At 39.7% G+C, this 17,602-nt stretch overlaps 1 protein-coding gene across 2 annotated transcripts in view; it reads left to right on the top strand.

Moving 5' to 3' along the window:
• Positions 1 to 1,723: 1,723 nt before the first annotated feature.
• ALCAM (activated leukocyte cell adhesion molecule) overlaps positions 1,724 to 17,602 on the top strand; it is a 228,948-nt gene continuing 213,069 nt past the window's right edge. For both annotated transcript variants that reach the window (XM_070787179.1, XM_070787191.1), the window contains exon 1: positions 1,724 to 2,446. In XM_070787179.1, the coding sequence (XP_070643280.1) occupies positions 2,374 to 2,446 (73 nt within the window). In that variant the 5' untranslated portion in view covers positions 1,724 to 2,373. The remainder of the gene's footprint in view (positions 2,447 to 17,602) is intronic.

A 17,602-nucleotide genomic window follows, 5' to 3' on the forward strand; every position in this document is an offset into this window, starting at 1 on the left:
ACAATTATGCTATATTAACTCTCATTCCAAAATAAAGGGGATCAGACAGAGAGAGTTGAGAGGGAGAGGGGTCCAGGTTAAATATCTAGTTAGGATGATTTGTCCCTGTAAAGCTACTTAGAACTGCTGTTAAAAGGGAAACAATTCCCTAAAGGATTTCTACAGGATCCCATCGGAATGCTAGCAATGCAGTCAAACTTAACTCATGGAATACTGAATTAAAAGGTGTTTGCCTTATAGCATTTGCCTTCTTGTAGGTCCATAGATGAAAATGAGATGTTCATGTTAAAATCAAGAGGGAGAAACTACTTATTTAGAGAGAAAAAATATAAGAACTCTAGAATACTGTGAATGTAATGTAAGGAGAACCAGGAAGACAAGACTGGCAGCCTTTATCATAAAAATCACAGCGGAAGAGGGAGCTTAGAGATTTCAGCATGAAAAGAAAAAGAATTCAAAGACGTGTGTACACACGCGACCGTGCTCCCGCTTGTTTTATTATTTCTCCTGCCACCAACTCCCCTCATCCCCATCTAGCTGGTGACTCAAGCCTTCTGATGAAAGAGCGCAGTATGTGAAGATTGCTAGTTGACATTCTCTTCTGGAAACTAGCCTCACACAGGGGTGACCCTGTGATGCACGGAAGGCTATTCAATGCCTTGGCGAAGTGGTTCTGGGACCAAGATTTTATTATGCTTTGTGGATGAGAGTTGTGATCCCACATCCTGGATTTAGAGCCACTAAGGGCTTCGACAGCTCCACCCAGGTGTTCTAGAGGAAAATATTCCTTCATGCTCTCTGCCTGATCTGAAAGCAACACAGCTTCCTAATGTTCCGCCTGGGAGGTGATTTAATCTTTAGAAATTGCCGGAGAAGCCTGTCCATCTGCCGGGATGCCTGGCTTTTTGAAACGGAAAAGAAGCTTGGCTGTTAGAGTAACTTGAAGATTTCTGTTTGCAATTTAAAGTCGCCGCTTAATTCAAAATAAAAAAGACACACGCTTTGGCTTTTGCAGATACTGGGAAAATCTGTGTGACGAAGTATGGATCTAGAAATTCCTGGTTTAATTTCCCCAGGGAAAGAGTAAATATTTTCTATTTGCAACTGGGCAGTCAACTCAAGTGATCTGCCCGCAAAAGGTGTGTGCGAGAAGGGCACGTGGCGGGGGGAGGGGGGGCGGGAGGTTAGGAGGAGGACTCAGCCTGATGAGTTGCTCCCGCAACAGCGCCAATCAGTAGCTGTTCATTTTAACTTCTCGGAGGCAAGTTCCCACCCTAGCTACCTCCTCCAGCCTCTTCCTCCCTCTTTTGCTCCCCACCCCCCACAAATTGGACCCAAAGTTGAGAGTGTCTGGCAAAGTCCGTACTCCTACCTCCCTGCCCTACTATTCCCTTTGCAGAAGAAGCAGCCTGCGATATCACGGACGAAAAGTCCCTGAGGAGTGAGCCAGTGAACAGGCGTCTGGGGGCAAAAAAGGGCAATATGAAACGCTGCGAAGCTGCGTGGGCAGTGTGAAGTTAGAGTAGGTCTGAACAGAGCTCTGATAACCACACTGCAAGTGGCGGTCTTGGAGGCCCTACCGAGAGCCGGCTGCTTCTGGGTCCGCTTCCTATTGGCGGGCGTGGCCCCGGGGCGGAGCCACTAAAATACCCCGCCCACTTGGGGCTCCAGGACGCGGCGCTCGCGACTTCCCAAAGGAGTTCCAGATTCGGCCTCAGTCTGGGACTTGGTCCTGCAGCGCCTCTAGGCTGCGGATCCCGCTCCTACCACCTGCACTTGGCTCTACCTCCTGCGAAGCGGGGAGCTGAGAGGAGAGAGGGAGGAGGCGAAGGGAGGAGGAGAGCGGCAGCTTACACACGCCTTCCAGTCCCTCCACTCAGAGCAGCCCAGAGACCGCCGCTGGCGCCGCTGCTGTCGCTGCCACCGCCGCTGCCACCTGAGGAGACCGCCTGGACCTGTCGCCCCTCGGTTGCCACCCCCCAGCAGTTCTTTCCTAATACTGGGCTTTTTATGCACACTGCCACTACCATTATTATTATTACGAGAGAAGGAAAACAACGGACCCGCTAAAAAGAACCACGTATACCTTTCCGAATTACTCAAGTGTCTCCCGGGAAGAGAGGGTCGCCGGCCCCGGGAGGAGCAGCCAAAGGGGCCGAGGGCGGGTGTGGAAGCGGAGGCGGGAGGAGTTGGGCACTGCGTGGTGGAAAGTTGCGGGCGGCGGAGACGGGAAGGTGCAGCGCCACAGCCCAGAGGGCAGTGTGTCAGGGAGAAGCCTCTGCCCCCAGCGTCCGGAGAGCGAGCGCGCGGGGCCGGGGACGACGCCCCCTCCTGCGGCGCGGACTCTGTCGGTGGTCCCTGAGGAGGAGGAATATGGCTTCGAAGGCGGCCCCCTCCTGCCGTCTGGTCTTCTGCCTCTTGATCTCCGCTGCTGTCCTTAGGCCAGGTAAGAACAGGGGCCTCGGAGCAGCCCCAGGGCGGCCTGGACCGGGGGGCAGCTTCCTAGGTCCCGGGCCCGGGCCTCGCGCCCCCCACCCCCGTGGGCGGCGCGCCCAGGCGGATGGGGGAGGTAAGGGACCGGTGGTGCGGGCACAGAGCTGGCCCTGGGTTCCCTCACCTGTGCCGCATGTTTGAGTTTGGTCGGTTGGCTCAAGTTGGGGCAGCGACTGGGGCGCTGGATAAATCTCCAGGAAGTTTGGGTGCGGCCGGGGTCGGGGCTTCAGGGGGCCCGCAGGCGAGATTCGTCTGGTTCTCTCCCCTTCCCCCATGCGGCTCCCGCCTGGGTGGCGGGCTCTCGCCCTCTGACAACCCCCCGGGTATCAAAGTCCACGTCACTGCGCTCTGGGCAGTTTCCCTTTCGCTTAGCTCTGAGGCAATAACTCGCACTTTTTCGTGATAAATCCCCTGGTAACTTCCCCTGGGTGAGAGGTGAAGAAAGGAAGGGAGGGCTTTCCTCTTTGGATCCGCTGAAAAGCTCCGGCCGCGGCTTGGAAGCCCCTTCCTCCATTGTCTGGGTGGGTTGTGAGGGTGGGGGTGACGGCGGGCAAAGGACGCAGCCTGGACTGGAATCCGCAGCCAGGTCTGTGCGCCCTTAGTGAGGCGGCTGAGGATTGGTCAGGACCGGTGATCCGACCTCAGTTTTCAGTTCTGTGTTGAGACTCATAAGGAAAAAAAAAAAAAACCCCAACAACTAATATATCTCGTCTGGGAATCCCTTTCCTCGCCCTTAGGGACGTCCCCTGGCGCTGTCATCCTCGAGACCCGCTGGGTGGCTGACAGGAGTTGATCCTCACAGGGCGTTCCGCGTGCTCGCAGTCGCTTGCCAGAGCAGCAGGTTAATTTTCCCTTGACTTGAGGATTTGGGGGGACATTCTTTTCTCCCTTTGAAGTTTTGATCTGTAGCCCCTCCTAGACAGTTGAAGATAAAACTCCTACTTCCTGTTATTCCGGCTTCTGTTTGTCCTCTTGCTCCTTACTTTAGTTTTTATCAAAGGAAAACTCACTTGCTTTTCTCATCTTTTATTTCTGCACATACCTTTAGTTGTTGGCAAGCTCAGGTCAAAGCAGAGGTTTGAAAGCCTCTGGATGTCTCCCAGGAAAGGAGGGGAGAGTGAGGCTGGGGGTTAGAGCCTGAAGATCCCTGGTGTTGGTGAACTGCCACCGCTGTGTGTGTGTGGTGGTGGTACGCGGGAGGTGGGTGCCCTCCCCAGATCTGGTCTCTTTTAAAGTTACATTTCTAGTTGAGGTAATGAGCTCGCGTGCTGTTCTGAGGCAAGAGAGGTCTGTGACAGATCTCCGGCTCTGGGGCTGGGAGTGTGAAGCGAGAGTTGAACCGGATTGAAAGCTGGTGGGGTGGGGCGAGAACACCTGAGAAGGAGGAAGGGGAGACCCCCTTGGGTCAGGCACTGTACAGATCTCACTTTTTCCAGATCCCAGTGTCCGGTGTGGGAAGCAAGGGCACTCACTCAGGAGCCGAGGGGAGAGGAGGGAGCGTGAGGGTGCTGTAGTTTGTAAAATGCAAAGATCCACACGCCTACAGTTGGTTTTAACCCCCTGGCCACCTTAAGAGTGTAAGTCTCACCTACATCCTCCACCCCCAGACCACACGCATACGCCCAGTTTCCTTTTCAGTGCTGAATTTATTTTCAGTTGGGCCACCTCGGAGGACAGGTTTTTCCGCACTTGTAACTGCTAAAAAGGGAGAGGTTCCTCTTTCGGATCTTGGGGCGACTGTTTTGGCGCAGCAAGCTCGCGTTTCTCTCCGGCACCCAACTGCATGCTTCCAGCCAGCCCGGGAGGGCTCCCTTACCGCTGCCGACCCGCGACTGATCTGCGGGTCGGAAGGCTCGGACCCTCAGATCGGCGCTTTCCTTGAATTTACCCGGCTGACGTATGCTCCAGATTCTCCGTACGGCATGTGTGTTTTGAAAGAAAGGATTATGACACTAAAACCGCCATGTCCAGACTCTGGACGCAAGTCTTGGACTGCAAGTGCGCCTTCTTCGGATCCCTCAGCACAGCCGAGCCCGGTGGGGATGCAGTGCCAATAGCTGGCTTATTCAAAGGCACTAACTGACTGCCCCACGTGCAGCCCTTCATTTCCGGAGCCTTTTTGACAGTGTGTTTAGACCTAGAGTTTGTGAAACTGCCCCTGCAGGTCTTTCCGTCTATAGTCACTATATAGCATTGAAATCAATATATTGTAGGCATGGTATGTAGTCTATTTTGAAGGGAGAAGGAGAATTATCTATGAACCACGGAAAATGAATTCGGCGATAAAGGCGATGAAGTATGTGCTCAGCATCTGAGGGAGCAAGAATCTCATTATTCTCGTAGAAAGAGCGTCAGCCTGTGGTGACATTTTGTATTGCTTTTAAAAAGGCTTTCCTTGGTTATTTACAGGAAGGTGGGGTCCTGTAATTATCTATTTCTTCTCTTGGGTCATCTGTGTGCACTCCTCTCTGCAATGTTTCTGAATTGCTCACTGACATAAGGTTCATTCCAAAGCATAAGCACCCTTGAAGGTCCCCCCCCCCTCCCCCAGTGAAATATTATGTTCGGAATACATCTGTTTATCTCAACAGGCCTTGGGAAAAACATCAAATAATGTCCTTCAGACTACCTGATTTGGGACTATTAAAATTTATAATTTCAAAACTGCAAACTGCTTAGAAGCCAGTAATATTGCTGTTTCCTTGACGATTTAATACAATAGCAATTCATAATTTAATGGGTCACTATTTAAAGTAAACTGCTTTCCTAGGTTTGTTTCAGGACATTTACCTTCAGGCATTTGAGCAAGTCATTTCACCATCTTGGGCTTCAGTATCCGCATATATAAGGAAAAGGGTGGACTGAGACTCTGCTGAGAGCTCTGACAGCTCAAAATTCTGTTTCTAATGACCTAAGGTAAAAAGCCCATTTAGGCAAGGCAGAGTCATTTTCCAATTGTATTTTTCTAATGCTTTCAGACAGCCTGGACAGACACAATTCCTATAAATTCGATTACTAGAAAAATGTGAGTGGCTCCCAATTGCTAGTTTTCCATCTTTTTTCCTTCTTTTTAAACTCATATCTTGTGCTTACTCCTCTGGGCCTGAATCAGACTATTAAAAAATGTATAATAGAATTAGTCTCCCATTCTCCTGGTAAAAGGGATCCCAACAGTCAGAAAAGGCTTTAGGTCGTAAAAAAAAAAAAAAAAAAAAAAAAACAGATACAGAAAAACTCTTTACTGCAGCCCATCCCTTCTGGAAGACTGGCTGTATTTAAACTTCATATATAGTTCCTAGAATAAAATGTAAGTCATGGTTTATGCTAAAATGTTCAAAGTCTTATATGTACATATTAAAAATGCTCCTAAACAAACTTGATTTGCTTCATAGTTGTGTGTACAATATAGAAGTAAATAGAATATAATAAGGCTTTTGTGTCATTTTGAAATCTGTAGAAATCCAAAATATTTTTATGACTAGATTCTAAACTTTTTCTGACTTTTTAGAAAATCTAAACTAGCTTGTCTTTAAAAATAGAAATTTAGAAGAAATGCTTCTCTATTGTTGACTTATTAAAAAGAAAAAAAATCAACAAAAACCTACTTTAAGACTCCTAAAAGTTAACAAAAAATTCTTTATATTGGTATTAGTACTCATGTGTTCAGTTTGTAGCTATGCTGCATAAGAATTTTGTAACCTTGGGGAAGTTATTTTTCTACTCCTTTTTTATTTCCCATCTGTAAAATTATCTCCTTGTGTAGTGCATCATTCTGATTTTGGTGAGATTAGTAACTCCCTTGCTCAGCATTTTGAATTTTTCAAGTAAAACATGCTATATTAAGACTTTTATTATATCCTTAATAGAGTAACACTTTTAAATATATTCCACTTATCACTTGGAACTCTTTATTAAAAGCAGGCAAAAATGTTTTCTTTTTTTCCCCTTTTCACCCTCAAGTTTTCATGACACTAAATACAGGCCTTTGTAAAACCAAGCACTAAGTTGTCAGCATTACTTAGTGTAAGATGGCAGCTTTTTGTCATATAGTATTTTAAATGCTTTATAATCACCCTATTATATATTCCCAAACACACCTCTTTTTGTTCTAGTCATCTGTTTCACATAAAACGTCATCAAAGAGTTCTAGCTCTCTGGAACAATTCTCTCAAGTAGACACATGCAATGTGTATCCCAAATATACAGGAGAGCAACATAGTTGCAGCTATGATAAAAGAGTAACTCTGTGCCTGTGTGTATACACAGAAACTTTAATTTCCCTCAAAGTGTAATTTGTTAGGTTTTCATAAAGGCCCATTTTATTTCTCACACATGATTTTATATAGCATATTAAGAATTCAGCTAACTTATTGGAATACTAAAGAAAATTTTCTTGGGAGTGGTAAGTGATGAATTAATGTTTATTTGATTATTACTTTTGGATATCAGCTCCTTTTTATTTTCGATACAGATTGAAAAAGACCAGAAAAATGTCCATTTTTATTTCTCATTACTTTTTTATTTGGGCAGAAGTTTCCTTTTCCTGTGGAGAACAAAGCCAAGACTAAAATATATCTAAAAAAAGGATATTATTGGCTTTTGATAAGGTTAAATCTTACGGTTATTACAAGTATCCCTATAGTGTACAAAATATGATCATATATTTGTAGTTACTGATATTTTCATCCAGCTAATTTCTCTGTTTAGATAACAAAATTTATGTTCTCTCCCCCAACCGTATTAGACAGAATACCATATATATTTCAGCTAGGCCTAGTTCCAAATGTGCTGTAGTATTCAGTAATTGTTTTATGGTAACCTATTATCAGATCCCATTATTGTAGTGTATGTTCCAAGAATGAAATTAGCTTTTAGTGCTTCCTCTTTTATTTATCCAGTCAGTTCCCAATTATCCATTCTATTCAAGGGGCAATCAGAGTTGTGCAAAATCCAAAAATTTCTAATCAAAGGATTACGTAATTCAACTTTGAGTTGAGGTACTTCAATGAACACGACTATGACTGAACCTCTAAGAATTCATAGTATTGCAATACAATGAAATGAAATTGTGGGAGAAAAGTCTAATCAGATATTAGATAGCTGTCCAGTTCCTCTGGCTTGCTTCCCTGCCTTTTTACTCCCTAAAACTCTGTTCTGTCACTCCATGACGCATACATCATGGTAGATCCAAGACACTCCTGAATTATGCCTGGTTTATTCAATTATTAATGGTACCCTTTCACTCTCACAAGTGCAGTTTGGATGGCAAATTATATGGTCACAATAATTATTAATGACTTGACTGTCTATGTGTCTGTCTTAGAATACTTAAGTTAGAATACTACAGTTAAGGCATTCCTCATCCTGACACACTGCTTATTTCTAACCTTTTTAATTTAAGTATCAGCTACAGTGAAGTATCAATAAGGGGTTATATGTTTCTTTAATGTCAAGTTCGACAGAGATATAAGGTTATGGCTAGAACCCCAGAATATTGTAGTATGTGTGAAACATTAAGGATTCCATGGACTGGAGTGGAAATCAAATCGACCTGAGATGCCAAGAGAGTAGTGGTATTTGAAATTCACCTGAAAGCTATACTTAGCCGTGGAGTTATCTAGAGAAGGCCTATTTCAATTTGATTCTGAAATCCTTTCTTAGCCAGCTGCACAATTCTCATTCTGTTCTTCTGTAAAGTTTCTCAGTAGCTCCATTGTCAATTTAGATCTAAAAATAAATTACCAAGGATATCTATACAATTGTAGGAAGGTATCAAGTCTTTTTGTATATGTGAGCTACAGTTGTGAGCTATCAGTTAGATATGGTATATATGTGAGCTATCAGTTAGATATGGTGACCTGACTTGCAACAGCCAACAACATGACCATGACAGTCGGTGTCAAGACTGACTGTTCCTGATTGGTCACTCACTGGTTGTTTGGTTCATCTGTCTCTGAGGGTCTCAGATATTCAGAAAACTCCAAAAGGAAATAGAGGTAGGAAACGTGAGAAGGTATTATCTAAGCACACAGTTAAAGGGTGCCATAGATTTGTCCTTATTAATAGGATAGATTGAAGGGAGAGGGCATTGGACACTGTGGCTAAAACTCTTATCAGCATATTCTTAAGTACTTTCCCTAATAGTTGAGAGGTTTCTGGGTATAAAATTTACCTAGCTCCAAATCAAGCAAAAAACAAAAATAAGTCTTGCTACTCTTATTAAAATTTTGAACCACAATGTGTCAGTTAACTATGCCACATAATAAAGTATTCAAAAATATAATGGTTTAAAACAGCAACTGTCTTATGTAGTTAATTATTTTTCTGTTTGGCAATTTAGACTAGATATTTGGGTGCTCTTATGGTTTTAGTTCCATATCATTCTATTGTAGTCTGCTGTGGGTCAGCCTATGTAGCTTTGTGTTTGGGATTTAACTGGTTGTTGTTCAGGAAAAATTTATTATTTTCCATAGTCTTTCATTTTCTGATTAGCTTCCATAGGCTAGTTCTCTTGATGGAAGCTGGATTCCGAGAGAAGGCAGAAGTGTGCAAGTCTTCTGGAAAACCATTCTGCCGCATTGTTTGTAAAGACAAATTTCAATCCCAGCTCAAATTCAAGGATGGGGAAATCATCTCCATTTATTGAATGGAAGGAGCCAAAAATCACTTTGCTAAAGGGGTTGATAAAGACCAGGAGAGAGGGTTAGTATTATTTTTGCAATCAGTCTGCCTCTCACAATAGTAGTGAGGGGTGTGGCAGTAGCAGGGATCCTTCCTACAGATCCTTAACTCCATATCCACAGTTTACACCCTTCTTTTCCAGATTATTAGGCACAAAATATTATAGGGGCTCATATATTGTAGAGCAGTGTCCAATAAGAATACTGTTGCCCACTGTTCAAACTTAATTTTCCCCTGGAATAAAATTATGGCAAGTTTAATCTGTGTATGTATGTGTGTATGTATATGTGGAGAGAGAGACTGAAGGGTTAAAGGCATGGAATTCATGATCAGAAGCTAAAATGTGATAGAAGAGAGGTTACTGGGAAACTGAGAAGGTGTCTTAGACTTCTGTCTTGTTCAGTTCTTCTATTTGACAGCTAAGATAGAGGAACATACAGGTAAAGAGAAGTAAAATTCAAAAGAAACTTAATCACCATTTTTGGGACAACAGTGGTTTTAGTTGGATGTATGTTTAGACCCATAGGTTCAAGGTTTTAGAGCTATGAAGAACCTTAAAAGTACTCAGCTACTTGCTTAAGATCATATAACCAAGCCAAAATTAATTAAAACTCTTGTCAGTTAACCATTCAACATATATAATAGCATTCAAATTATGTTCAGTATGTGCAAAGCATTGAGCTTGGTGCTGGAGATACAGTAATAAACTAGCTACTAAATAGCCAAGTCTTTCATGTCAAGAAATTATGTTCTCTCTGGAAAACAGACATAAGTCAACTAATTATATAATTATTGGATAGAACTTTTGCTAAGTACTACGAGGATGCATAAAGAACATTTTACATCAGTGTGGCCAAATTTGCTCTGGAGGTTAGGAAAACAAATCAGAAAGGTTCTTTCAAGAAGTGATATCTAAAGTTGAGAGATAATTAAGCAGAAGATATGATCTGAAGGAATGAGATGAGTGAATACACTAAGGAGAAGGAATATGGTTCTCACTCCTGGAGGTAACCAGGAATTTCTTGACGTTGTTCAAATTCTCTTTTGTAATTTCCCTAATTTACTTACCAGTTGTGGGGTTCAGCAGAGGATCTCTTTGATTTTATTCAAATTCTTGTATACTAACACATATTTGCATGTATACTTTCTCCACTTTAAAAATACCTAGGGGGAACATACTCTACATACCATTTTGTACTTTTCCTTTTTCATTTAGAAGCACATTTTGGAGAATAAAAGAATATCTAATATCAGCACATCTCTACCTCATTTTTTCACATGGTATATTGGAGTTTATTGTGCATACCATAATTAACCATTTCTTCAGTTCTTGGAAATGTAGATTTTTTTCCTAATCTTTATTACAAACAGTGTGGTAGTGGACATTTTAATACTGGTTCTCCTTCATAAGATCAATTATGTTGGCAGGAAAATATCTTAGAAGTGAAATTGCTGAGTCAAAGAATATATGTATTTTACATTTAGAAAGAGATTCTGTTAATAATTACAGTTCAAAGAGTATATATTGAATTGTATACTTAAAAGTTGCTAAGAAAGTAGATCTTAAAAGTTTTCATCACAGAAAATAATTGTAACTATGTGTGGAGATGATAGTTAACTAAACTTATTGTGCTGGATGGTTTTGCAATATATACATCTATGAAATCATTATGTTGTACACCTAAAACAAATATATGTCAATTATATTTCTATTTAAAAATGGGATATGTATCTTTGAGAAGTTTCCTCAGCAGCTCAGCAGTAAAGAATCTGCCTCCCAATGCAGGAGCCTCAGAAGACTTGGGTTTGATCCTGGGATTGGAAGAACCCCTGGAGGAGGACATGGCAACTCACTCCAGTATTCTTGTCTGGAGAATCCCATGGACAGAGGAGCCTAGAGGGCTGTGGTCCATAGTGTCGTGAAGAGTCGGACATGACTTAGCACACAGAGGCATATCTTTAATCGCAACAAAGGTATATGCGGATGCACCTTACCCATACTTCTCTACTATTACTATAACTTTTAGAAAACCAGGATAATATGTTGATTCTTATTTATTTAGAGCTTGTGGGAAAAATGAGAATTATAGGAATAATTGGCACACATCTTTATGTAAGGGAAAATTATAGACAATTTAATGTCTAACTTGAATACACAGGAGTTGTTGTTTAGTCGCTAAGTTCTGTCCAACTCTTTTAACGACCCCATGAGATGAGCCTGCCAGGCTCCTCTGTCCATGGGGTTTCCCAGGCAAGAATCCCGAAGTGGGTTGCCATCTCCTTCTCCAGAAGATCTTCCCCACCCAGGGACTGAACCCGTGTCTCCTGCATTGGCAGGTTGATTCTTTGCCACTGAGCCACCTGGGAAGCCCCAGTATACAGGACGGTGTGTGCATGCTCAGTCATGACCATGGAGCCACAAATGCAGGAAAGAAGTGCATTTATTATGAATTATTATCATTGCTATTTCCACATAAGATAGGTAACTTTTAGAACATAAATCATATAATCATGAGCCATATTTTTTTCCATTTTAGAAGATTCATACTCTATGGGATGAGATTAACTGAAGCAGTGGATTAAGAGGGAGCAAGATGTGAACCTTGAGTAGTTGATAATGCTTTTCATCACACAAGTGGTTTCCAAGTATTCATGTTAGTTCATTGTGGATGCAATATACATTTGTGGGTGGTCTCACTAACACCATATTCTAAACTCTGTTTAATAGGTTTTACTAAACAGACCTCATTTTTAAGTAAATCATATTTTGAAAAGTTCTTCCAAGTTTGTTTTAACAGGATTGTCAAAATTAGTTTTGAGCTGATAAAAATACCATCTTCCATAAGTTTATAAAAAATATCAGTGCTATTACATATGTTTCACCCTGTAATTTTTGGCCCAACTATGGAAATGAGTAAAGTATAATTTTATAATTACTTTTATGTGGAGAAACCATAAAATAGATACATGAAGTTTCCAACAAGTATATGCTGAAGATATATTTTTAAAAGGCAACAAATGCTCATAATGGACTTACTGTATGTACATACTGTAATTTTATAAATAAAGCAATTTCTGCCTAGCATTTACTTTTAAATATTCAAACTTGTGGCCTTCATTCTATAGGCATTTTCTCTACCTAGTGATAGGTATGACATTTTCTAAGAAAAATGTTTATGTTGGTCATAAGGCATAGGTTTTATATTTTTGCAGAGATAAACAAAATATGAATAATGAATAATGCTTTTGATATCAGATCTAAGAGAAAAATGTAATATATATTTGCATTTATCCTGTTGGATTAATCCTCTATGAAGCCCAACCCCAGTGTATCATAATCTAATTCTCAAATAGAAAATTTCCTTTAGGAATGACTGATTGGTATATGATAAAACAGCTTTTCTTATCATACTGGAATGGCAAATAAATATGTTTATTAAAACAAAACCTGCATCAACTCAGCTGTTTTTCTCTTTGCTGATAAGTATATCTTCTTTCTAAAATAAATGATTAAACAGTAAAAAGAGTAGAGTTTCCAGGTATGGTTTGGAGGTTATCATTTTCTAGAAATGATCCTCAATATTGAGCTAAAAAGGATTTGAATTACCTGAGTAGTGATTTTGTGTGTGTGTGTGTGTGTGTACACTGTGGCTATACCTCAGTGGTATTAAAAAATAATTGCTTAATTTTTGTAGACTGTCACTGCTTACAGATTTTACAGACTGTCAATACATAGAGTATATTCCATTGCACAAGAGCTCAAGAACTTGGGCTGTGGATCAGAACAATAGTTTGATTACTGTTTCTTGCCTTTAACTTCTTGTTTGTAAAACGAGGATTACGATACTATCAAGTTCATTTGATGTGAATATTCAAGAAAGTAATGAAGGCATAGTGCATGACTCAGTGCCTGGCACAAAGTAGACTCTCAACCAATAATAATCATTATGAATCACATTTTTCAGTATTCATAATATTATAATAAATGTCAGTTTATTTGTAACAGAAAAATATGTGAAATACCTCACTTTACTAGTTGGAAGATATATTTAGTTCCATTAAAGTACATTTTTGAGTTTCCATAACAAAATTGGAACTCATATTCTTATTAGGATATATCATAGTCCCAGTATCTGCCAAGTAGCTTTTCAGTTTTACGAACTCAAGGAAAACAAAAGAAAAACACAAATTGAAAATTGCAGCCTTAAAATGTAATTTCCTGCAAACAAAAATCGTTAAAGAAAAATAACACTTTGTAAAATTATAAAGACATAAGCAATTTATAATATTATTCTTAGAAATTGATATTGCATATGTGCTTCTATAATTTGAAAAGTATTAGAGCTTAAAAAGGGAAAAGTTTTACAGTATTATAATAGAGTTGTTTTGAAGACAAAATTATGATTTTAAATACAAGATGCATTTTCTCAACCATAATTCAATAGAGGGAGCTCCACTACTTTACTTTTATGAGTACTGTAGGATGCTTCTATTTATTATGATTTTCTGCTGACCTCTAATTTAATAATGAAATTATTAAAAATCTATAATTTTAATATTAATGATATTTTTGAAATTGAACAATATCTTATTAATGGAATTCAAAAAGTGCTTCTGCAAATAATATATGTTTTAAAACCCTAGTTCTTAGTTCTCTATATCCTTTGAATAATAAATCACTAGAGGAAATTAAAGTAGATATACTCTTGAGAAGCATACTTCAAATTAATACAGCAAAACATCAAAGGACAAGTTTATTTCCAGTGATAAAATAATGAATATTTTGATATTACTTTTGTGATATCTGTTAAATAAGACAGTTATATATTGGAATAGAAGAGGAAAAATAGCTGGTATTTTTCACACTCTGCCTAGATTTTTAACCAAGTGATTATAGATTTCTATGTGCAAATAGCCTATACTCATATCTTTTGCTCTTTTTTATTTTTCCAAATATCCCCTTGATTTAGATAGCTCCAACTATATTTTCAGTCTAAGTTGAACTCTGTCACTTGTGTGTGACCCTGACAATTCATTTACCTTTTCTGGGGTTCACTTTTGTCATGAAAGTATTGTCTCATATGATTTCTAAGGTCTTAAAAATTCTAAGATTCAAAATTATGCATTGATTTAGAAAAATTTATACAGGTTTGAATCGGTAGTAATCAATAACTTTTACTGGAGGCCCAATTAAGAAAAAAGGTTTTTAAATTATGATTCTTATTTACTTTTTATTCAAAACAGAAATTATGAGTTCTACAGAAAATTGCCTAATTCTATACATAGACCTCCTAATTTATTTTATTTTTTTCTTTCTTTATTTTAAATATAAATTTATTTATTTTAATTGGAAGCTAATTACTTTACAATATTGTATTGGTTTTGCCATACATCAACATGAATCCACCAAGGGTAATTTATTTTAAAAATGCCATCAGTTAAAGAAATGGCCCAGTAAGTGTAAGAATTGCCAACAAAGAGACATCTTTTAAACATTTCATAAATTAAAGTTAGATATGTGCTTTCATGGCAGTGCTAGTAGGGAAACCTGGGATTGAGGCCTGTAACTTATTCATTATAGTTTTAAGCATTCTTTGAAGTAAGTGCTTGTTTAATTTAGCTTTCTTTCTGTTTAGATTAGAGTTTTGAGAGTGTGGCTTCTGGAGGCAAACTGAGTGGTTTTGAGATCTCATCTCAACTCTTCACCTTCTTAGCTGGGTGACACTGGGAAAATTGTTTAATCCCTCTTCTGTAATAATGCATGCAATAGGGGCAAGCTCATTCAGTAGTGTGGTTGTCAAATAATCTGCTCTCAGCCCATTGTTAATATTACTGAAATATTTAAATTCAGTTAATCTCCAACTTCCCCCAAATATGATTATAAACCCAACTTACTCCCACTAATATAACACATAAAACAGAGAGGTCTCAGGTTGTTCAAAATTATAAAATTGACACCTGTAGCTCCTCCCCAGTCCACCTTTTTTCTCTACTCAAGAAGTAGACTATGAATGACAGTGATGTCATGTTATTTATTAGTCATTAACTGAATTTATTCGTTATATGAAACAAGTCATTCACAAATGCCTAGACTTTATCCATTAATTATTAGTATTATATTCATTATGACACAATTCTTATCTGATAATGAAGCATAATTGCATTGTGATCTAAATTTAGAGGTAAAATTAAAGCTAAAATTGCAGACTGTAGTTCACAGTGTCTGAAAGCATACTGTTGTTTTAGGTCATTCTTGTAAGTTGGCAAGAGGTAATTTAAGAGTAAGAAAATGTGTATGTGCTTAAGACAGATTTATGTAGACCCTAGATTCAGAGTACAATAGAGTAGTGATCATAAGCAATTTTAAGGAAGTAAAAATAAATAGTCTGTTTTCCCAAACTTCAGTCTAGCACCCCTCCAATCTCTTCTATCTGCCATTAAAATGAAATTAAGATGTGAAAGAATCTTGTTACTGTTCTGCTTAAAATACTTCAGTGGCTCTCTGTTACTGTAAAGATAAAATACAAACTTATAAGTGTAACATTTTAGGTCCTTCATGCCTTTCTTGACACAGTCTTTCTTGGAAATCTGTGCTCCAGCCATACTTCTAAGTGTGCCGTGACCTCCTTGACCCTGTGTTGTTATTCATGTCACTGTCTTATTCCAGATTTCTCTCTCTACCCTCCTCCATCACCATCTCTTTGCCTGAAAAATAACTGGCATCTCCATCCAGACACAATTTGGATGCCATCTTCTTCAGAAATTCTTCCCTGATTGCCCTAAAGTGTATGCTCTCTATAGTTGTAAAGCTAATTTCCTCTATTGCCCAATGCCGGTTTACTCATTTCTCTCTACCTTAGAGGATTTTTCGGAGAAGGCAATGGCACCCCACTCCAGTACTCTTGCCTGGAAAATCCCATGGACGGAGGAGCCTGGTAGGCTGCAGTCCATGGGGTCGCTGAGGATCGGACACGACTGAGCGACTTCACTTTCACTTTTCACTTTCATGCCTTGGAGAAGGAAATGGCAACCCACTCCAGTGTTCTTGCCTGGAGAATCCCAGGGAAGGGGGAGCCTGGTGGGTGTTCAACTGTGTCGAACAGAATCAGGCATGACTGAAGTGACGTAGTAGTAGTAGTAGTAGTAGTAGTAGTTGTAGAAGAGGATTTTTATGTTCTGGAGGCAGGGGTTATGTCTTAATCTCTTTTCCTACTCAGAGTCTACTGATACACACCATATCCCCCATAAATATATGAAGATTGAATAAATACATTAAGTAAAAATAGAAATCTTAATAAAGTGAAAGAAAGTGAAAGTGAAGCCGCTCAGTCGTGTCCGACTCTTTAGGACCGCTTGGACGGTAGCCTACCAGGCTCCTCCGTCCATGGGATTCTCCAGGCAAGATTACTGGAGTGGGTTTCCATTTCCTTCTCCAGGGGATCTTCCCAACCCAGGGATCGAACCCGGGTTTTCCCGCATTGGAGGCAGACGCTTTAACCGCTGAGCCACCAGGGAAAAAAGCCCTTAATAAAGCCTATCTATATATTTTATATATGAATATCTGTACGGGGACAATTTTTCAATGGTTTTTAGAAATTCAATTAGAGAACGGATAATGTCCTGAATTACGGTTCTTGAAAAGAAATATTTGCCATATTTTACCCAAGCTGCCGGCTTCCCTGGTGGCTAAGATGGTAAAGAATCTGCCTGCAATGCAGGATACCTGGATTCCATCCCTAGGTCAGGAAGACCCCCTAGAGAAGGGAATAGCTGCCAAATCCAGTACTTTTGCCTGGAGAATCCCATGGACAGAGGAGCCTGGTGGGCTATAATCCATGGGGTCACAAAGTGTCAGACACGATTGAGCAGCTGACTTTCACTTTTTCACCCAAGCTATGCAATGAAGTATACAAAGAAGTGGAGTAAAGTTGGTCTAATTTTACTTCCAGGTGTCAATCCAGGTTAACATAAAATAAAAACCTTAATAACTGTGTTCCTTTAGTGTTCATAGACATTGAACATTAAATGTAAGATCATCCAGAGAAATACAGAAGTGCATTTAAACTGATTTATTTTTGTTTTTAAGACTAAGTTTTTCTAGGAAAATTGTAGGAACACATCCTCAATAGGCAGTAAATGACTGGTAATAATTTTATTTCTCCTGTTTTGAATTCTTAAGTTAAAACTTTGGATCAGGGCATTTTCCTGATTATGGCAAAAACAGGATAGAAAAGATTTCATTAGAAGTTTATTAGTCACACAGGCAATATTGAATATATTTGTACCACAGAAGATATGTATGTATTGTGGGCCATGACTTGAAGGCTGTTAACGGTAAAATATCAGAGATAATTTGAAAAAAATCTAGTGTTACTTCTGCAGAAGTATTTTTTATTGAAGAATTTTTAAAATGTAGGCACAGATAGAG

This window comes from Bos indicus, chromosome 1, assembly GCF_029378745.1.
Source record: "Bos indicus isolate NIAB-ARS_2022 breed Sahiwal x Tharparkar chromosome 1, NIAB-ARS_B.indTharparkar_mat_pri_1.0, whole genome shotgun sequence".
NCBI classification, from domain to species: Eukaryota; Metazoa; Chordata; class Mammalia; order Artiodactyla; family Bovidae; genus Bos; species Bos indicus.